This window comes from Cydia strobilella, chromosome 1, assembly GCF_947568885.1.
Source record: "Cydia strobilella chromosome 1, ilCydStro3.1, whole genome shotgun sequence".
In the NCBI taxonomy this organism is placed as follows: Eukaryota; Metazoa; Arthropoda; class Insecta; order Lepidoptera; family Tortricidae; genus Cydia; species Cydia strobilella.
This window is the reverse complement of record NC_086041.1, coordinates 14,789,752-14,812,853: the sequence shown is the minus strand read 5'-3', so window position 1 is coordinate 14,812,853 and position 23,102 is coordinate 14,789,752. Positions and strand designations below refer to the sequence as shown.

At 38.8% G+C, this 23,102-nt stretch overlaps 1 protein-coding gene across 3 annotated transcripts in view; it reads left to right on the top strand.

Annotated features, from left to right (window-relative positions):
* LOC134746164 (POU domain, class 2, transcription factor 3-like) overlaps positions 1 to 23,102 on the top strand; it is a 90,437-nt gene that overhangs the window by 5,795 nt on the left and 61,540 nt on the right. For all 3 annotated transcript variants that reach the window (XM_063680480.1, XM_063680488.1, XM_063680471.1), the window contains exon 2: positions 8,462 to 8,521. In XM_063680480.1, coding sequence (XP_063536550.1) covers positions 8,462 to 8,521 — 60 coding nt within the window. The remainder of the gene's footprint in view (positions 1 to 8,461; positions 8,522 to 23,102) is intronic.

Here is a 23,102-nt window from a genome sequence, read left to right as displayed (position 1 = left end):
GTAATAAGAACTCTGTAAGGCCGATTCACATCGTGCCGACATCATAGTCACCCTAATGAGTTTGACAATGTTTTCTTGTATTTTTATCGTAAACTTTAATAGTTGAGGCTTACCTGTGAAAAGATATACCACAATCAACAAAACTTTCACTTCTGCAACCTTTCACACAACATCTTTTACCCATTTTATACTTTATTTCGCAAATAAATCTTGAGCGCCGCCATTAATGTATTTTGAAAATTTCTTTATTAAGTTGGGGATACCAATTAATATTCAAAGTTACTACAATGTCTACCATATTAAAATTAATGTATTTTTTGTTGTGCACATGCTTGGTTAAATCAGTTAATAATATTGACATTATAACTATTTACAAATTGCGTAAAAGATATCAGAACCGCACTCTGAATATAGCACTTAAATAATATAAGAAGGTATTTAATTTTAGTAGTTATTGATATAAATACTACCAAAATGGTATTTTTTTAACATTGGCAACATGTGCGAGTGGGACACCGCGACCCACTTTTGCTATCTCATGTGGACCGTTTTCTCTCTGGTACGAACACCTTTCTGCCTCGGTGATAAGGTTCAATTTAGTATGGCAAAAAAAGTGACATTTCGCTCCTGTTTAGGGTATAACTTCATGATACAAAAACACTCAAATGCGATATATTATTGGCCGGTACTGTATGTCTTATGAATAAAAAATGTCAAGTGGCAAGTCATTGATAGGTCATTGAAAAACAAATTGTAGAATATCTGCGACTTATTTTAAAATCACGACATATCAATTCAAGGTTGATACCGTAAGCACGCTATAACTTTCACAGCATAGTTCTCATAATTGTAAAATGCAAATGAAATTATAAGCATATTCTTTCTAAAAAGTACATTGTGACTTCCGAATAATGCATCGAATATTTTGTACGAACATGAATTTGTTATAAGAATGTTTCAAAAGAAAACAAGCATTGATGTTTGTCAATTCACCCGATTGTTATACATACTTTATAGGTACCTACTTAAAAAATATCACTGATAGCTGGGGAGCCGATGATGCTAAATGTGTAGTTACTCGAGCGTCGTAGAGTAGAGGCCTATTGGAATCGAAAGATTAGATGATAAGAAGAAAAAAAAGTTATATAAAGTTTTTTATTCCAGTGAGCAGGGAAGCGTCTACAGATTTTTTTAAATTTCGGGGGGTTGGTGGAGGGTTAAAAAAAATCATTAAGTAGATTGTGGATTTGGTCGTTTTGGTCCAAGTTAATGCTATAATTTTTCTATAACTGAATATGACACGTATTGTTACGCATTTCCTTAATCTGATGACAAACGCCCGATTTTCACATTGTAACCGTCATATTAAGGTAATGCGTACAAATAATTGTCAGATTTAGTAATAGCACAATTATAGCATTACTTGTAAAAATCCACAATCTCCTTAACGATTTGTTGAACCCACCCACCAACCAACTGCTCAACATAAACGGCTAAAAGTGGAAAAGGTAGACTCCACGAGGTAGCAAGATATCACTCATATCTTAATCTGACGCGCTCGAGTAACTACGAAAATCCCAACTCCAGGCAACGACCGAATCCAGGCTCCCCAACCATAATGCTCGTTTTTCCGAGATAGAATAGTTATATGCGTGCATTCATGTAACCGTATAAAAGAAACTACTTGCTATATCGATTAATAATTGTCTTTAACAACCTCTCCCAGAAAATACCCATTGAATTAGTTATAATTCAGCCATTCTCAAAGTGTGCTCCGCGGACCCCTAGGGCTCCGCAAAGCCTCTGTGGGGGCTCCGCGAAAAAAGCGAAAACAAATCAATAACCAGCTCTTCTATTAGGTATACAGTTAAATAGTGACGAACGTTTTTTTTTTTGGGGCTCTGTCAAATATTTCGCTTTCCGACAGGGTTCCGTCGCCAAAAAAGTTTGAGAACAGCTATATAAAGTGACTGCTTAGTTTTTAGTACTCTTTTAATGATTATTAGATATTATTAAATTACCTGTTCCTTACGGTTAGCGACACTGATACTGAATAATGCGACAGAATCTCTAGGTTAGAAGTTTCCTGCTAAATATAAGTATACATATAAATAAAACAACCGAAAGTGAAAGGTTGCAAAAATTTTAATATTATTAAGAAAAAAATCGTGACTGTAATAGCAGGTCCATTATCGCCACAATGATGCCACTTCCGATAGGTAAGAAGGTAAGTAACTGGATACTTACACAGTTTATTTAAGAGACGCCTTTGTTCTCCGGTATTTTTGCTTTATTTAGGGACATTTCTGCCTTCCATAGAACATTTTAATTGGCAACTATATTGCCAACTATATTTTCAGTCACCGAACTTTAGATTTGAATTTGAATCCCCCAATAATAATAATAAGTATTGAAATAATGTTGTATTTACATTGAGTAGCGAGATTAAGTGTAGGTATGTATTTAGATTTAAGAAATATATATTGAGTTACAAAAAAAATTGGTTGTTTGTATTGATTTAATTAGACAAAAACGAGGAATGCATTCTTTTTTGCCATATTTATAACAATATTATTTACTTGTACTTACGTATCTGGGACTTTAGTCCCGGAAAAAAATGTTATCGCAAGGCAGTCTCCACTTTATAACTTTGTTCTACCAAGTTTAGGTATTTATACTCTGACTTCGGTTACCGCGATAGTTACTCATGAAATAAAACTATGAAAACGGATTACACGGGGAGTAGTCACCCGTTGACCACGAACGCTGTAAAGGGTTCGAAACGTCGGGATGTAAATATTATAAATTCAATATACGCGATATAATAATACGTGATATACTCTGCCTATTCCGATCACTGATTATATTCCCAACAAATATATTTGTCATCGTATTAATCAAATCTGTCTCCAAATTCGAATTACCAAATTAATGAAAATGTGTATCCTGCCTAAATAAAAATTTGTTCTGTTACCAAAATAGTAGGTCTATCAGCAAATAAATCGATATGTGAGACTTATTGATATGAACAAATAACCAAAAAGGTCAAATCGTAATATTATGTATCTGTTTAAGATCAATTAGTAAAAAAAAAACAATCATACTACCCACGTGATCATGTTTGTCCTTCCCCTAGTCCTAAAGTGTTATTGCAAATCCGGAAAGCCAAGTTCTAAGCGCGACGGAAGTGACATCATCATATCACTTATGAGAACGCTTGCATCCCGCAGCGCCGAAGCCTTTGAAAATATAATTTTAATTTCTCGTTTTTTCCGACAGAAATACTCAATTTTATTGGTGAGCTGGAAACACATTGCTTGTTGGCTTGATTTTGCTGACAAATCTATTATTTTGTGAACTGATATAGTTATTAGATGATTGATATAATTTACCACAAATCTATTCACCTTTTTTTAACATGTTGTTTATCGTTAGCGAAGCTCAAATTGACCCTTAGTTCAAAATATTATGCATTCCAGAAAAATCCATGGTTTTAATGTTAAGTTGATAACCCACACGGATATTTACACTTGTATTGTTTTGCAGGATAAATATAAAAATAGTTTTCCCGAATTGATCGGTTACTTGTGCCATTTTCAATTAAAAGGGTACTTATTGTCGCTTGTCAGTAAGGCGCTATTTCCATATAGCTTCAATTAGAAATCAACTTTATCGACAACCGACATTGTTGTACCTTTTGGTTGAAAACGTCACGTTTTATGTGCATAACTGAATCAAACCAAACAAGTGAGATGTGTTTACTTGCTTTACAATATATATTACAACATACATTAAAAGTATTAAAACTGACTATTCAAGTGCGTGCATTATCGCACTCGGGTTCTGACAGATGCGGGATGATATATCTGTGTGTGTGTATTATCTGGTTCGTTTAAGACATGGATGGACACAAAAATAATGCATTCATTTAATGTTGTTCTGATGTATGTACATAAATGGTGATCACTTGCAATCTAAAATAAGCACTTAGTCGATTGCCACGTTTGCGTCGCTTTATGCTTTTCTGGCAAGATGTGTAGACGCAGCTTGGAGGCGTGCGTGCGCGCGTTGGCCCGCACGGCGCTCTTAATGTCTCATTATACGTGTCTAATTAATTAATTTCATGCTTATGCAGATTCGCCGCGATACACATCGGCCGGCTTCGTTCTCTGCCGTGTTTGTAATGTCGACTACATTAAAAGCCTAATTATGATTTCTGTTTGTTTATTAAATTGTCATGCGGGATTTTTAATAGTTTTCGACGTTTCAACATTATGGGGCCAATCTATATCGAAATAATGGCTTATTAAAATAATGGAGCTTACTCAGGGAAGATGCGCCGCGCGACTAGTCGTGTCATGCGGCAAAATACTCGTTACTGACGTGTTCGTTCTTTTAAGTTAGTGTTAATCAATCAACGAGATACCATAATAATATTAGGCTTCTAAAAGAAACACCGATAAGTAGCCTTTCAGACAAACGGATGCATATCGCCGCCCCTTCACTCGAGTCTACTTAGTTTTGCGTGTAGCTACAATCGGGAACATTCCCGGAGAACCACCTTAAGGGCAAAAGTCGTTTAAACGTCTTGCAGACGGTCAGGCGATATCATTAATGTGATGACCAATAGCATGGCACTTAAAAATGGGGCTGTTGAAAAGAAAGGTTAGCTCAGGTAACGTTTATTGCCGTCCATTTTCTTTGTGACGGCCGGCATGTGCAAACTAAGATAAGGAATCCAAAATGCATCCTAATTCTTTATCTTTATGGGGAGGCGAAGTTTAGCCTAAACAACAACAACTAATAAACTGTCCCTACTCCCTATTGTTTGTCTCATTACCTTTTCATTATTAAGATAAAGAATCCTAAATACATCGTAAATCGTAATTGGTTATCTCTATGGGAGGCGGAGTTTAGCTCACTCGTAAGGATCGAGCTAATTTTTTTCTAAAGCGGTTTACCGGCAATGTCCCAGATTGTACATACTCGTACCTAAATTCTGAAATCTCTTCAGGCGGGACTCAGTTTTGCGTCAGTGTCGGGTAGACAACGTGGTTATTACCCTTCGGGCGTGCAGCAGCGTCCTGTGACGCGGGTCGAGGCGAGACAAGTGTTAACATTGAACGTGCTCCCGTTACGGACGTATCGATTTTCGTATATGGGGCAATGTTTGTGTCCGCTACGAGCCATGTGCGTGAGCCGAAGGCGGGTGCGGGGGTGAAACATAGCGGGGGACGCGGGGGCGCCTAATTAACCACCGCCGGTCAACGACACCGACAGATTCTCGTCTCGAGAATCCGCGACACCAAAATAGAAACCTGTAATTCTGCGAAGCGATCTGTTGCTCGGTTAATCGCGAGAAAATCCCGAGGTGTTTTTATTGAAAATGTTTCTAATAGAGTCGTCAGTCTCGTCTGATTAGCATATCGTCAGGCATGCGGCTCACGCGATTTCGTGTTAACACAAATTATTGTAACTGATAACGCGTCACCGCTTCGCAAAAACACTCGTTGAGGAGAAAACAGTGTTCGCCTCGATCAGTAGTAGATCAGCCTTGCGTGTTAGACCTGTGGCCAAATTTGGCTCGTTTCGTTTTCATCTGCATATTTTATGTAATTAATATTTATATGTCTTTCCTTGCGTACAAGTCAAGGTAAAAACATGCAAAATTCGTGTATTGAGTGTATTTATTGGCCACTCGAAAGTCATAATAAGCGACACAACGGCAATAAATGGTTTGTCGACGACGCTGCCGCTGATTTACATTCCTGCCGCGCATCAGCGGGGGAAGGGCGCCCTCGTTCTTTCTTTTCTCAAATTGGATTTAAACATTGTGAATTACCTTTCTTTGATTCGCGGGTTAGCCAAATGGGGACGATTTATGGAGTAGCGAGCAGGTCGGGTCCCGCGGGACCAGCGCGTTGCTCGCTGGCCGGCACTATTTCACGCGCGCGATTTACTGAGGGGGGGCACCTGACCCCACTTTAAATAGAAACTATCCGCTCGTTTATTTCCCTAAGTCTAATGCGATGCCTTCTAAGATAAGCTGAGGTCCTCCTTACATCACAACAAAACACCGCCATGGAGCGTTCTTCTTCTGTATTTTCTGCGCGACAGCGGTTACCAATCGGTTCCGGTTTAGTTTTTTTTTGTGGGTACCTCCGTCACACTTCAAGTGGCCCTCCCAAGAGGTTTAATTCACTTTCGTCAAGGTTATTTTTACAGATTTAAAGCTCGACAATATTCCCACAAAATCTACTATGATTCCGTTTAAAGTATAACTACCTAAACCAACTGTTTATCGGACACTCGTCAGTCAATGTACTTACATGTCTCCCGCTATAAATAATCAGATAAAACTAGCTGAAATGTGTTCTAACACATATTCACATACTTATTTAATAATAATATCAAAGTTTTGCACAAATATAGCGTGGCTGATTGCTATTTTGCAGAGTAGTTGTCTATGCTACATAATTCCATTTCAAGCTTAGGTAAATAATGGCCCCAAAAGTTCGCCAATACGTCGCGTACCGAACCGTCCCTTGGGTGAAGTGACCCTTTAATTTTTCACCGTTCGAGGGCAGTCGGTGCATGTCTTTAAGTTGGTGCGGCTGCTTAGTCGGTACTTGCGACACGCGATACACAACATGTTGCGACTCGAGGAAACGCAACATAAGTTATACTTGTAACAAATAAATTAACAAATCTTTATGAAATCTTTATATTACGTTGCTAATATTTGCCTATTCAGAATAGGCAGAAATATGCTTGATTAGTAATTTTTAACCGACTTCAAAAAAGGAGGAGGTTATCAATTGGACTCATAACTCCGTCATTGGTAAACCTATTTGGAAAATTGTTTTTTTTTTGTTTGAAAAAAAATTGAAAATTGAAAAATTATTTATTTAGGTAATTATTTCGTTTTGACAATACAGTTAATGGAGTCTCCTAGTAAGTATAATATACCTGACAGGAGGATTTAAGTCCTCTTCGTTATATTTGTTAAGCACAAGTAAGTTCTGAAGGAACATTTGTGTTAAGGTCTAGTTCTGATGATGGGTTCCATGAGGTCCAGCTCCTCAAATCTTGATAGCTTAGATCCAGACCTTGATACTTACCGGAAGAGCAAAAATGTTTAGTGACAGTTTGGCCAGACAGATGAAGAAACACTAAAAATGGAAAAATAAAATTAATCTTTAAAAAAAAGGAAAACCGACTTCAAACGGGGAAAAATTAAATATTATCTTGTTTTATATGCGCTAGCAAACTGATACGTTTAAAGTCAGTGCCTTAGTCACCGACGCGGTAAGCCTCCTTGGACTTACCGTGGGACTTAGTCAATCTGTGTAAGAATGTCCCATAATATTTATTTATATATAATATATACTTACACTTAAATACATAGAAAACACCCATGACTCAAGAACAAATATCTGTGCTCATCACACAAAATAATTGACCTTACCGGGATTCGAACCCAGGACCATCGGCTTCACAGGCAGGGTCACTACCCACTAGGCCAGACCGGTCGTCGTATTTATAACATGTTTATTAGAGCAAATTAATGAATATTATATGTACAGTTACGAGTAACCATTCGTTTGTTGAATTACCTTAGGTACGCTCATTACCTTCTCTCTCACTGCGCACAGTGCCCGGCACAAGCGCCACGTTCGTCCCTAATGATCATGGTGTAGGATAATTTATGGCCACCGGCGGATGGATTATTCTATTAACTTTGAATATAGAATGGTCCGCCCCCGCATTTGACGATATGACAATGATTGTTGGATTTGGCAAGCAACGGTCATCGGCATCGGCGCAGCTGCTGGACCACGCGTCGAGAGGCGATTGTGTCCGCACACTCCGCTTTTTGCACCTTCACTAAATATATGAAATCTATCACATTCGCACATTCAATGTTGGATTGTCAAAGTTTTTACATTAACATTGTGCCAATTGACACTTAATAGCGCCGAGTGTTTTTTTTTTTCACTGTGGCTATTCGTTTAAAACAGGCGTAGCGGTAAAGAAGCTAAAGATGATTTTGCCGGTTTTTGTAAGGTATAAGACAGGCTAAAGGCTTCTACATAGACTCATTGCAAGAGTGTACCTAGTCCATTTCACAATAGGTAGTTAGGTACAAGATGTTTAACTGCATCTAGGCTTTTTCGTATCTTCTAAGTTATTTGAAATTATAACTTATTTCCATACAACGCGAGCGTAGTCACACTGAACAACTTTCCTATGGGATCAATCCCATAGAGTTAGTGTTGGTTGCTCCGAAATCACAATGCTGTTCTCTATTTTTTACAAGGTGTTTCTTATGGACAATTTGACATTAATATTTTCAGAAATAAAGTATTTTTTTGTGTTGTAGAATATTCCTCAGTTAAATTCACCGATTTGATACCTATTGATTGTATCCTGGTTCTCTAATAATCATATTTTGTTGCAGTGTCGGCGCGCGGTGACGTTAGCAGCTACTTCAACACACAAATGGTGCTCGACCTTAACGGTAAGTGCATAGAGTATATATTAGCACTTTTGCGGCACATTTGGATGTCGCGAGCATTATCTACCTAATTATGTTTTTGTGGCTGGCTCGCGGTCTGTGCTAGTTCCTAGGGTCAAGTCCATGCCGCTAGCTTCAGCCATACTTAGGTTTTAAAACAACTTGACTAATAATATACTTATGTGTCAAATATTACCTTTTCCTAATTGTACCTATTAAGTTCCTTCTTGGTGTTTCTGTACAATAAAGAGTTTACTGCTGCTAATTTATAAGTAACTAGAGATAAAATATACATGAATCATGATATTCATGATAAAAGCACATAGGTATATAACTGAATCAAGGGGTAACGAACCTGGAACAAGTGATAGTTTATTCGATTGACCCAAACGTCGAGTAAATTGCGCTCATCGTTATTGTAGTCAAGGTCTGACGTACCAAGAAACAAACAAAAAATGATGACTACGAAATGTTCAAAACGCGATGAATCATAATACTGTGGATTGCCGCGATGTAGGCAGACTCCGAAAATATGTAAAAAAATAACAAATCCTGTCAATGAATCTCCTGTCTATGTACATATTAGCGACCCATAAATAAAAAGTAGACCTATAAATAATAATAATAAATAATAAATCAATAAATCTGCCTAAAAATTGAATTTAGCACGCGTACGAGTATGAAGGTATCGCAGCTGCTCGCGTGTCTTAGCTGTATACTTTTGGTTTGTTTACCTATATGATTCTACTAGTCTAAAGTATTATTTTTGTTCACTCGTAGAAAAAGTATTGTATACAATAGTGATATTATCAAGCTTTTCAATCTCGTACCCAATAAGGCCACTCAGCAAGCTTCGTGGCCTTAACACGGTACTTAACTAAAAAGCTCTCCATTATATCACGATTGTATAAAATACTATTATTGGCCACTGTATAATATATAGAAGCAATCGAAGGAAGCAATACTGCTGTTACTGTAAATAAATATTCTTATTCTTACTGTTCCGGATGCTAATGAGCCTTCACGGAGACAACACGGCACATTTAAATTAATACCATTTCACAGCCGAAGCTTTTTGTACCAGCACATTTCTAATTTTCGTCAGGCGCGTTTTTATGCGCGTTAATTACGCGTTGAATGGGCGATGCGGCGCGGCGCAGTGCGACGCGGCTGCGCGTGCGTCACGCCGCGCTTTGTGCGCGACTCTTATTCAAATGCTGCGACAAAAAACGAGGCGCGATCGGTCACATTGCTGTAATGCCCTAATAACCGTGTAACTCGACTTTTACTCTATTTTGACGACATCGAATCAACACTTGCAATGCCAATGAGATTCCACGAGTAAATAGGTTGAATCGCCCATGTATGCCACTGATTTTTTTAATGACGACGGCTTTATTACTAAAAACATATAAGTTAAAACTACACTTACTAAAAAAAGTATGTTGACATTGTAATGAATCGGCCGATAAAAGTAGCACGTGCACACGTGTTGCAATTCAAGACATTATATCACGGACAGTCCCTTCATTACACCCTTACACTCAACTCAACCACTCTAGTTACCTTATGTTTTAATTTGTACAGTACCCCTTTCACACATGACACTCAAAACATTTGGACAATCTGCAGTACCAAGTGTATAGTAGAAGGAATATATACATGTTAATAATGTAACATGACATAACACACATAACATAACATGTTATAGTGACATGTCTTCCGCACAGGCGCGTCGCGATTCGCGATGGGTCCCGTCCCGGCGTTGCATCGCGTCTCGGGTGACAACAGCAATAAAAGGTTTAAATTTTACGCGACGTACCCTAAACCAAAGAGGATATAATAAGATAAAGCGGTACTGTCATCGTAAATTTTGTAACCACTGTAAATTCACTGCCATCTATCGACATATTTAAAACTAAGAATGAAGATTTATAAAAATACGTTAAAATGTATTTAAATATGGATAAATGATTTTTTTATTTGCATTTTTTATTTTTATATGATTTTGACCCATGTCGTTTCACTGATATGCGTTAAAATTATAAATAACAAACGAAACCGTCAACGCCCTCTATACGAGAGTAGGCCAAAACTAGTGGCGCCATCTGATCGAAAATCAAATTTTCGTGATTTTCGAGGCACGTTTTTTCCTTAAACTGTATCACGTCTATCACGGAGTTATATCTATCTTTGCCTAAACGAAACTGTATAATTTGGTAAACAATGAAAGATAGGCGAAATGCAGTCAAGAGGCGATCGGACGCGCACGGAGCTGCGGTCAGCAAATTGCGTAAAAGAGATTGTTCACAATAAAATCAGTAATTTAATAAGAAAATTACGTTTAGATATTCGGTTCATTGGTCAAAATTAGTGACGGGTTGATAATTTAGCTTTCTACGGCACAAAGAGATCCATCTAGCGATACCGTTTCAGTCAAATAGAACTGTTTCCAATTTCAGATAGGTATCTCGTTAATCGCGGCGAGTCGTCGCGTCGCCTAATATCTGATCATTTAACATTCTGACGCTCGTGCGCCGTAAGATCCGACCCGGTCCGCGGGTCGTTATCTTCGCATCGACGTCTAATTCTATAGTAGAGCGTAAACAAGCGGATCATTTTCTATTATGTATTTATAAAGCTCTCAAGTATAATTTGATAACTGCTTCAAAGCACTCGACAAAACGTTCTTCAAAAACAAAACGAAGCAAAATTTGAAATTAGATAAACAACGGTTAAGCTTAGAAACTTTTTTTATAAAACAGCTCTTATGAATATTAATATAGATAAGTTTTAAAGCCAGAAGAAAAAAACTTGTAAGTCATCGGGCGATTAGATCTCCGCCATGAGCGATGTCCACCGGTGCACGCGCTGTGGTCTGTAATGTAACCTGTATTAAAGAATGGTCTCGAGTCTCTTTGTCCCAAACTGTACAATTAAGTCCAAAATTTTACTTATATTAACATCTCTTTTTTTTCTCTTGCTTTAAAGTTAAAGCAAGAGAAAAACCTTCCCTGAACAACAAAGTGTAGCGTATTGGCGCGAAACGTGACTGGTCTCTCGTGCAAACTATTCAGTTTAGAAAAAAAAAATATTAGAATCCTCAATATCATTTTTAAAGACCTATGTTACAGGTATGCGTTTGATGAAAAAAAAAATTGAGTTTCAGTTCTAAGTATGGGGAACCCCCAAAATTTATTATTTTTAGGGTTCCGTTACGTTATGAAGAAAAGCTACCTCGAATTTTTGATATCGTATGGTTATGGGGTGGTGGTAATCGATTATCTTTCTTAGAGGTCTTTTATTTTTCTCATACTTACATGGTGTAAAATGCCCGTTTGTCACCAAGTATGTGCCACATGATAGAAAACATACGTCCACCCTTTGTAGAATTCCTCGCGACGGTCTCGCTCAGGATTCTCTTGTTTCTGCGTTCAAGATTCAATGTACGCCCTCGCCGTAAACATAATCATCGTTTTTAGGGTTCCGTAGCCAAATGGCAAAAACGGAACCCTTATGGATTCGTCATGTCTGTCTCTCTGTCTGTCCGTCCGTTTGGCACAGCCACTTTTCTCCGAAACTATAAGAACTATTGAAACTTGGTAAGTAGATGTATTCTGTGAACGGCATTAAGATTTTCACTCAAAAATAGAAAAAAACAATAAATTTTGGGGGTCCCCCATAGTTAGAACTGAAACACAAATCTTTTTTTTTTCATCAAACGCATACGTGTGGGGTATGGATAGGTCTTCGAAAATGATATTGAGGTTTCTAATATCATTTTTTTCTAAACTGAATAGTTTGCGCGAGAGACACTTCCAAAGTGGTAAAATGTGTCCCCCCCCCCCTCTAACTTCTAAAATAAGAGAAAGATAAAACTAAAAAAATATAATATGATGTACATTACCATGCAAACTTCCACCGAAAATTGGTTTGAACGAGATCTAGTAAGTAGTTTTTTTTTAATATGTCATAGATCGTAAACCGCAATTTACCTTTCACTCACGTTTCACATAAAAATACATTGTTTAAATTGTGTAATGCACGGAACCCTCGGTATGCGAGTCCGACTCGCACTTGGCCGGTTTTTTTTCTATTTTTGTGTGAAAAACTTAATGCGGTTCACAGAATACATCTACTTACCAAGTTTCAACAGTATAGTTCTTATAGTTTCGGAAAAAAGTGGCTGTGACATACGGACGAACAGACAGACAGACAGACATAACAAATCCATAACGGTTCCGTTTTTTGCCATTTGGCTACGGAACCCTAAAAACGATGATTATGTTTACGGCGAGGGCGTACATTGAAGCTTGAGCGCAGAAACAAGAGAATCCTGAGCGAGACCGTCGCGAGGAATTCTACAAAGGGTGGACGTATGTTTTCTATCATGTGGCACATACTTGGTGACAAACGGGCATTTTACATCATGTAAGTATGAGAAAAATAAAAGACCTCTAAGAAAGAATCGATTACCACCGCCCCATACCATACGATATCAAAAATTCGAGGTAGCTTTTCTTCATACCGTAATAATTATCCAAATAAAATACAAGGATTTGCGAATTTTGCGATGCTTCTAAGTTTTTACTTGACTTAATTTTCTGTTTATTTACGCGAAGAAGGTAGTACATGCGCACGGGAAAGTAGCGCGGATCCCAGAGTTTGAGTGTCAACGAGCGCACTTCACACTCCTCGTGTGTGTGGCTTTATCGTTCAAGTGTTAGTACCGACCATTCGAAACAACTGCTCACTCCGCAGGTAAAATATGAATTTGATAGTGATATGAATAGCTAAAAAAATATTGATTACTTACATGTATGATTTTCTGAGTAAAATAAATGTAAATACTTATTTTTACTTATATTACAATTGAGATTATGCACACAAGTCCCTCGAATTGTCGATTGGGTTCCTCAAACCTATGTATACTTCTCTACACCTTGTAATCTAGAATGCGCTAATTCCTAGAGACATCTCAGCGCATTTGCATGCGGCCTCCCCCGCGCCCGCCGCCCCGCGCCGCTACCTGCTCACGCGCATCTGCCATTTTTTTGCCTCACCTCGATCTCTCGATCGCCGAACAATCACTCGCTTGCATATTTCTTTCTATTTCCATTAGTTTTTGTCGCCGACTGCGTCTGCGTCCGACGTGAATAAGATTTTTTTACTTTTTTCCAAATTTATTACTAAACGTGCGACGGATCACAATGACGCCATGCTAATGATAATGTTGATGTGCGCATTGTGCGGCTAGCGGACGCGCCGAGCGAAGGGCCGTGTTGGACATAATCGCTGGAGACACAGGAGCTCGGCCCGCAGATTACAGTAGTTACTGCCCTCGCCCTATATTTCCAATGGCCATCGCTTTCCTATAATTGCAATGCAAGCTACACGTTTGAGCAATCAATAGATTTAATTTTAACAACACATTATTAATGCTATCTAAATTTACCCTATTTGGTGCATCGTCGTGACGCGTCATATGACAAAAACGCGTTGCACCATAATGCGCGCTTTATACTAATAGCATCTGCGACGTGACCCATTGATCCACCTTAACGGACAACAATAACCAAATTCAAATTCGTTTCTTACGTTGGCTATTGATCTTATTTCAATTTTAACCGAGTTGTGTGAGTTCCAGGGCTCACAAACAAACGTTAACGGTATGCACGCTCCACGCATCTACGCCGCGCACGCGCACGTGTAATCCTTCTAGTATTGATGCTCAACATAACTGAATTCATAATTTTGAATTTAGATAGTTCTGATGGAATAAATAGGTTGTAATTAGGGTAATTGTTATACTACATTAATATCCAGAATATTTTCATAATGAAGTAGGTAATAGGTATCCACGCGGCTTTTTGCGGTGGATTAAGATCTTGAGTTAATTAGTAATTACATAAGCGCGGGGTGCGTGTTTCATCTCCTGAACGATAGCTGACATTTGTACTAATTGTGGACGGCTGGGGCATCTACATCTGCTCATAGATCGGGACTAGGAAGCATTACTACTGGTGTCTTTATGATTAAATACGTTCATAGGATATAAATAAATCACAGAAGAAGCCTTAATTTAAGTCTGGAAGAGAGATGACAATCACTTACATTTTCTTGACACTACTTAACTCTCTATGTTTGGAAACTCATCACAACAATTCTGACCTTTCATATCTTGCTATGCGTGTTGCAGTATGCGAGCGGCGCGTCATGCGTGCATGATTACGATCGCTGCATGCTGCGCGTCTACCGCCGGTGAGGGCGCGGGCGCAGGTAGCTCTACCTGACCGAAAAAAATCGCACTGACCCCCATCAACCACACGTTGGCCAAATTTTTGTTCGAAGCTGTAATATTAACGTCCTGTTTTACATAAGTACTGGAACATTCCTGAGACGATTACTTCTATGTACGAGTTGGTATAAACACATGGATATTCTGTTTAGGTACTACTATTTATTTTGTTGACCATATTTCTATACGACTAGGTACAGTCGCCATCAGATATATTAGAGCGCACGAGGTGCTCAAAATATCTGAACACGCACTCTAACGCCTTGACAATAGAGGCGTGTTCAGATATTTGTGAGCACCTTGGCCGCTCCGATATATCTGGTGGCGACTGTACTTATAGTATTATTCAAACTCGGTGGGTAGGGTGACAGGTGTCATCTACATATAATTTATAAACTAAAACCGACAAATCTCGCAAAATTGCATTGAAATGATAATACCAAAGATAGATATAACTCCGTAATAGATGGATACAGTCTAAGGAAAAAACGTGCCTCGAAAATCACGAAAATTTGAATCTCGTTCAGAGGGCGCTACTAGTTTTGGCCTACAGTCGTATAGATGGCGTTGACGGTTTCGTTTGTTATTTAACAATTTTAACGCATATCAGTGAAAGAACTTGGGTCAAAATCATAAAAATAATTAATGCAAAGAAAAAAAATCATTTATCTATATTTAAATACATTCTATCGTATTTTTATAAATCTTCATTTTTAGTTTTAAAGTGTGTCGACAGATGGCAGTGAATTTACTGGGGTTACAAAATTTACTATGACAGTACCGCTCTAGTATCAGTTACTCTATGATAATACTTAACTGTCAGCAGCGTACCCGTCGAGTTTGAAAAATACAATAAGACGACACAAATCTGTAATTATTAAATGTTATTAACATTTGCCTAATGATAACTCAGATTTCCGACAAAAAATCAATCTAGAAAATAGTCGCATAAATCAACAAGTAGGTATGTATACCTAGGAAAATGTAAGTGGTGTTCACACCGCTCTGTGTGGGGCCTGTTGAAGAGCACCATTTCCATAAAAATGCGTTTAGCGCATGCAAAGTCCGTTGCGGGGAAATGCAGGCTCACTAGCTTGCCGCCTGTCGTTACTTTAAGTAGTCGTCCTTTTTACAAGCTTTTATTTAACTTGCCCTGTTAGTATGTAAATACGAGTACGTATGTTAATTTGTTAGTGTGGGTCAAATCTTCGAAGCTAAATTTGACCCACCTCTCGATTTCCGATTGAACTGAAATTTTGCATACATATGTAAATCGGATGACAATGCAATATTATGATGACATGGAGCTGATCTGATGATGGAGACAAGAGGTGGCCATGGGAACTCTCTGATAAAACAACTGGTACCTGGGTTGTTAGAATTGTCTCGATGAGTATTGGCTGCCTGCGGAAAGAAAAGTCAGTCAGCGATAAAAGCTTGTACCAAAAATGAAATTGTTGCCAAAAACTTATTTATTAGCCTAACTAAGTAACTATCGTCATGTTTCCTCATGTAGGTATGTATGTACATTTCTTTTTTAAATAACTGGCACACAGACATACGCAACGACATCGTCTATTCTAATATGTATCTGACCAAAACCTGCGACATGCAGCTTTTGTGTCTTATTTAGCGGCATTCATTCCCATAATGTGCGTTTTATTCAAAACCACGTAATTTACGGTCTTTCGTGTCATTTTGTGGTTGATACACCTCTGTGCAGTCTTTATCCTGCGCGTATACAAAAAAATATCGGGCGAAAATACTCGTAGTGCCGAATTGTGCGTATGCAAATCCTTTGTTACTAGTAAGTTGAAGCTATTTCCATCTCTTTGCACTGTGGTTAAGGAATATAATTCTTTGATTAGCATCGTACAACGGTGCGCAAAACATTCCTTCTCGATTCTCGATAGATTACCGCATGCATTTGTATGATTTCTTATGGTTCTAAGAAAGGAACGATGAACGAGGCGGAGAGAACGATTTATTGCACACTATCTGGAACGTATTATTTAAAATATTCAAGTCCGTTTGTTAGAATCAAATTGGTCCTTCTAGGTGATAGTTTTTATTTTGCAGCTGCATGTTAAACATGGTTAATGGCATTAAAATATAAACAATGTAACGGATTGACGAATGCCACGCATGGCCGCGCCCGCAGTATCAATTGCAATATTTGCAATTAACAGCGATAACATCGACTTGCTATGGGCTTTGACTCGACACTCGACAGCTGGATGCTTCCGTCGTCATCGCAGTGAGGAATGGCTTCCATAGAATATTACACCATGAACCTCGGCGAAGCTCGTCAAAATGTTGAGACAATTATATAGGTATATGTATTTATTTAAATATCAAGTATGTAGTTTAAAAACTCATAACGCTAACAAACTAATTACGGTTTCATTGCATTGCAATATTTTTTGTTCATACTCAAGTATAATTTTTATTCGAATAAAGCTATTATAATTTGAGTACTTTTTCCAGTTAACGCATTCGCGGTTGTACCTATCGTTTTATGGCGGAATTCCTGCGACAATCGCTTTTTCTCTAGTCAGATTTGCGCATGAAAATTAATACATATTAAAGACCAATAGCCCGTTTCTTCAAAGTACAGCTCAGTATTAAGTACCTACTTAATAATTGCAAGCGGAAGTCTTTTTCTTATAAAAAGAGAAATTCATAAAAGGATTCCACTTGTATATAAGGTACAATACAAGCAATTAGCTTTCATAAAGCCCAGCATAATGTATGTTGAATTTAACTGTTTATTTAAATGTATTGTAAGAGGAGTTAAAATACAGCCAGAAAACTTTTGAAAAAACCAGACAAGTGCGAGTCGGACCTGTCGGACTCGCCCACCGAGGGTTCCGTAGGTACTTTTATTTGTTGTTATAGCGGCAACAGAAATACATAATCTAAAAATTTCAAGCTATCTCGGTTCATGAGATACAGCCTGGTGACAGACAGACAGACGGACAGTGGAGTCTTAGTAATAGGGTCCCATTTTTACCCTTTGGGTAAGGAACCCTAAAAACAACGGATTTTAAAAACACCTACTTTTATTAAGATTTACATAAGTACATAGGCCCGATTTATACATTGATTAGCGTTCAGTGCGAGTAGGTACTGCGAGTTTGCTACATGCAATTAGTAGCAAAAGTATAAACTCTCACTTAAGACGAAAGTGGACGACCAGGCAAAATTCATCTATCTTCTTTGGATATTAAAATTATTGAAAATCATAGAGCTATGGTTAATATACATTAAATTATATGTAAAAATATTTTCCATAATGTCAATATCCAGAGAGCAAAATGGGGATTACGTTCGTAATGTTCGTATGGAGAAGCGGTCGTTCTCTTTCCTCTTAACACTAGTTAATGTGTAAATCCGGCCCTAAAAGCAAAAGCAACTGATAAACAATAGGTAGTAGTATTGTTAGTATAATTATTCAATAATCGATGATCAGTTAGTAGAATACATACAGCATTGTAGTGCTGGCTTACAAGCAAACTATAAAACCACTAGACCAAACCACTGTTTTGCTATGAACAAAAAATAATGAAAGTGAAGAATATGAATAAACATCGAAGAAAGTCAAGGAAAAAACTTCTGCGAACGAACCCAATCAACAACTTGACTTGCCTATTGAAAAAAAACCCTTCCCCTCCTGACCTTAGACTGGATACTAAAAATAGCCCTCAATATAGAAGCTCTAACCCGTTAGTCAGCGTCGGGGTGCCAGCCGCTAATTATCGCAGTTAGCGGCCGAGGAGTGGGGGCTGCGCGGGCGCGGGGCTAAAGGTCCCGCGACCCTACACTCCAGTTACCGTGGTCCCGTTACTCGCCATTCACTGACATTTCGTTTTTGCGTTAATCGGGGGTGAATAATGCAGGCTAGACCTAGGGCATGGGGTCGAGTGGGGGTAGCGGCGCGCGCGCAGTGTGCCCGCGACCCTTGATGACGACTGATGGCCTCAGGTGAGATCTATCTTATTTATTGTTATTTCTTAAGATTTTCTTGATACGTAGCGGTGCCGATGTTGGATCTTGGACTTGTGTCTGTCCGCAGCTAGCTGGGGCCACTAAGTCTCCAACCAAATGTCATGGCTCCTCTACACGATGGCCCAGCGCTGGACCAGCGAGATGGCCATGCGATGGTTGAGAGTACGCACTATGGAATGGACCACGCAGGGCCGGATCTAGGGTAGAGCGAGTGGAGCGGCCGCGTTAGACGCCGGATGGCAAGGGGGGCGCCAAAATGGAAAATGAGAAAAAAAAGGGTAAAAAGCTTTAACGAAGGGCGCCAAAACCCCATTTCGCTCTACCCTGATCAAGGACTTCGGCTGGCAATGGGACCACGTGTAGATGCGTACGCACCATCGCTGGCCCACTACCTTTGATGTGCGGACGAGAAACCGACACCGTGGCCATCCCATCGCCATCCCGCCGCGCCATAAGCCATCCGACCCCAACTACCCTCTCTACACGCTGGCCCATCTTGGTGGGCCAGTATCCCATCCCACCCATCGTGTAGAGGAGCCATCAAATTATATATGTACAGCTGTTATGGTAATTTAGATTTTTGCACTAACTGTATGATTACAGTTGACCTCGATTAGTAAATTCACGCAGTTTGATCATGTCTGTGACATAGGTATCTATATTGTGCGCTCTTGGTGTGGATTCTGATGCCAGTTTCGGTTTCAGAACTAGTAAGGATCCCAAAGCTTGCGTGAGGTAGTCCCGTAGAACTTAGCGACGCCTACCCCCACCCCACCCTTCGCTGAATTTTTACGAGCGTATTCACGGTAACTCAGTAATTAAATTTTAATTTTTTATTGCTTTCACCGAACACTATAATACCGAGGTCCTCCACGGTTCAGGGTACGTTTTACGGTTATTAATTGATGCGGCACTGCGGCGGGACGGGCGCGCATTCACAAGAATGCTTATTGTTTTTAACTTTTTAACGAATTAGGGATGCCCGCTAGAGGCAATTCGAGTCGGAGAAAGCGCGCCGCAAAAAACACGCGACAAAAGAAGAAACAGCTTTCTAATTTATTGACGGAGATTAACAAAACAAGGAAACAATTGGAATGCGAAAATTGCACAACCCCAGTTTTACGACGGACAATGCGTATCGTAAAAGACAGTCGGATGCGCGAGGGTTTTCCGTCGAGCCCGGGTTTTACAACGGAACGGACATAACGAGCGGACCGACCGCTAGCGGGCCGGGCAGCGTCGCCTACACTACAGCTAGCTGTCCGGGCCTAACGGGACTAAGCTGCAAGTTTTTAATTACCACATAAATGATTTTTAATGTCAATATGATTTTAAGAACCGTTAATTATGACCAGTTTCGTATTGTTTTTTTTTGCATCAGAATAAAATTTCTTATGAATAAAATTATGCCTCGGGCTTAGCGAGATAGCGTGTTCGGTCGATGTGATAGCATAGCATATACGATGTGTTGGATGCAGCGCAGGCCGTGATTGGATGGAGTCGTCTAGACACCGGACCCTCCTCGCTCCTCCCCAGTCGGGTCAAAGCTCTTACTTAAAGTTATCAGCAATTTAAATAGCTGACGGTCACTCTCTGAACTTTTAACATACATAGTACATACATATTTAACATATTACTTTATCGCAACAAGAAAATATTGCCGAAAATGGTAAGTAAGTAAGGTACCCTCATTTAGTTGTGCTAAAAATGGTAGTAATTAAACAAATCGCTTCTTTCCGTCCTTAAATCAGCGTGCTGTATTATCAATTTATCACAGCATTTCGACGGTCAAATGGTTTGTTTTGTGAATGTAATAAGTGTCGTTATAGGTATTAAATTTGTTTAATAAAATTAATTTTTGTTTTCTTTTTAAAAAAGGATTGTCGTCTTCGCGCCACTTGTCTAGATGTCGAGTGTTGCCTAATCTCTGTAGATACTCCTTTGTCGGAACACATTTGTCGCGGCGAGCTCGCGTGTGTTGCCGCAACATGTGCGAGACCTTTCACTTCACTTGGGGAGAGTTTAGGGTTGCTAATATTCCGACATTTCTGGTTTTCGTATGACTTTATAAAATAATAATTGCCCTGTTCCAGTTTTAGGGACTGTTAGCATTGTAATCGAGTGATTGATTTGTATCCAGTAAGCACTGCGAGGTCCTGGAGGACAGTGCAGTTGCCAAGTTTGTTGCTCTGTTAGCACCACCCGGGGATCACGTGTAGGGTTATCTAAGGTACTTCCTACGGACATAGAGCAACAGCGACCCCCGAATTGAAGACCTCGCGAACCTCAGTGAAAGGGCCATCGAGTATTTGAAGAGTGCAAACCTCAACCTTTAGATTAATATTAAATCCAGTAACTGTAATGCCATACGATAAATAAATAAATAAGGGTCTGTTAGCAATGAATGGAATTATTTTAATCGCATGAGGTCCGTGTGATTAATGCATCAATGTTATCTAATCACTTTGTGGTTTTTTTTTTTAACTTAAGAATCCCCGGCAAGCTCGGTTCTCCATACAAACGATAAGCTCTCATTTTAAAACGACTAGCTAGATTGCTCTGAAACTTTGTACTTACAATAGGATAAGGTATATCTAGGTCTGTAATTAGTTTATGTAGCTTCAGATACCGTAGTAATAAAAATACAGCTAATTTAAGTTTTTCATACAAAACTTGTTTTTGCTCTATTTCGTTTGTTTTATAATCTGGAGCTATATAAACTAATTACAGACATAGATATACCTCATGTCAGTGTATATGCAAAGTTTCATTATAATCCAACACGTAATTTATAAATGGGAACGAAACTCCATTTGTATGGGAAGGTGAAATTCGGCCGAGCTCGCCGGGGACTCTTAAGTATGCAAATAACGATCACTATCTATTGAACGACACCAATTTAGATTTCGCAAATTATTATAATCGTACTTATGAATCCATTTACTCACACTAAATAGCTGTCACTAGAAAGAAACAAGGGGCAACCCTGAAGGGCGAGCTGACCTTTCCCGGTCCCGTTAGAGGCACCTGCAGCACGTTACGGTCCCGCTATCGCCCTCTCCCTGCGCCCCCGCCCTAACTGTCGCCGCCGATACATATTATACTTATACATTATCATTATCACTAACACTCGTTATCCGAAACTCCAGAATCCCGATCGCTTGCCGGTGCGATGTATGCTCTTCTATACAGTGTGTAAATCTAATACGGGCAATAAATTAAACCAGATATAGAATTTATCCGTCTAATCATTAATTAAGAAGTTTTTTTTAAGTTACACTTAATTTTAATTTACCGGGCAGCAATGTACTGCAAACATTAAGAAACATAAGATGACATGACATTACGAGATACGAGCTTTTTATAGTAACTGCCAACAAGCGTTGACAGTTCCTTTAAATTTTAAAGTAACTGTTTTTAAAATTTAAAAAGCTCGTATCCCGTAACTTGTGTGGTGTATTACATTGCGGGCCGAATTATTTTGTATGGTTAAAATTTTCATTGTATTTCTAAGCAAAATCTATCTCAATATAATTCTTAGGTCCTATACTAACCACCGTTTAAATGTTCGCCCGTATTAAATTTACACACTGTATGTAGATTGTAACCTCGCTCTGGATGCTAGTTCCAAACGCGTACCTCTACATACAGTTTGCTTGCTCAATGCTTAATATACGTTGAAACATGTGCGCCCCTCGTAAAGTGTGTAATTAATTGTCTTTGAATTTTTCAGGGTCGTTAGTTAGTATAGTCATAGAGAAATAAGTAACCATAAGAGTGCTCACTCCATACATCAGTTTTGTTACCAAAATACTTATTATTTTCGTAGTCGACATCTAGCGTCAAGTAGCGGAATTATCAGTACTGCTATGCTACTCGACAATAGATGTCGAGACGAACGGAAAATCTAATGCTCAACAATTTTCAGCTAATATTAGTAATATTATAACCGGATTAACTGGAACTCTATTTTCAACTCCTTCTGCTTGCTATATTAGTTGTAAATTGTTGAGCAATACACTTTTCGTCAGTCTCGAAGACGTGACACACGTAACATCTAGTGTCGAGTAGCAGTACTGATAATTCCACAACTTGACGTTAGATGTCGACTACGAAAATAATTAGCGATTTGGTAACAAACCTGATGGATGGAGCAGGGATGTTGCGGATGCCGATTTTTTGACATTCGCGGATGCAAATATTTAAAGGCTCACATCCGCGGATGCGGATGTCAAGATTAGGCACAAAAAAAACTTCAAATATTACATTTTAGTATTT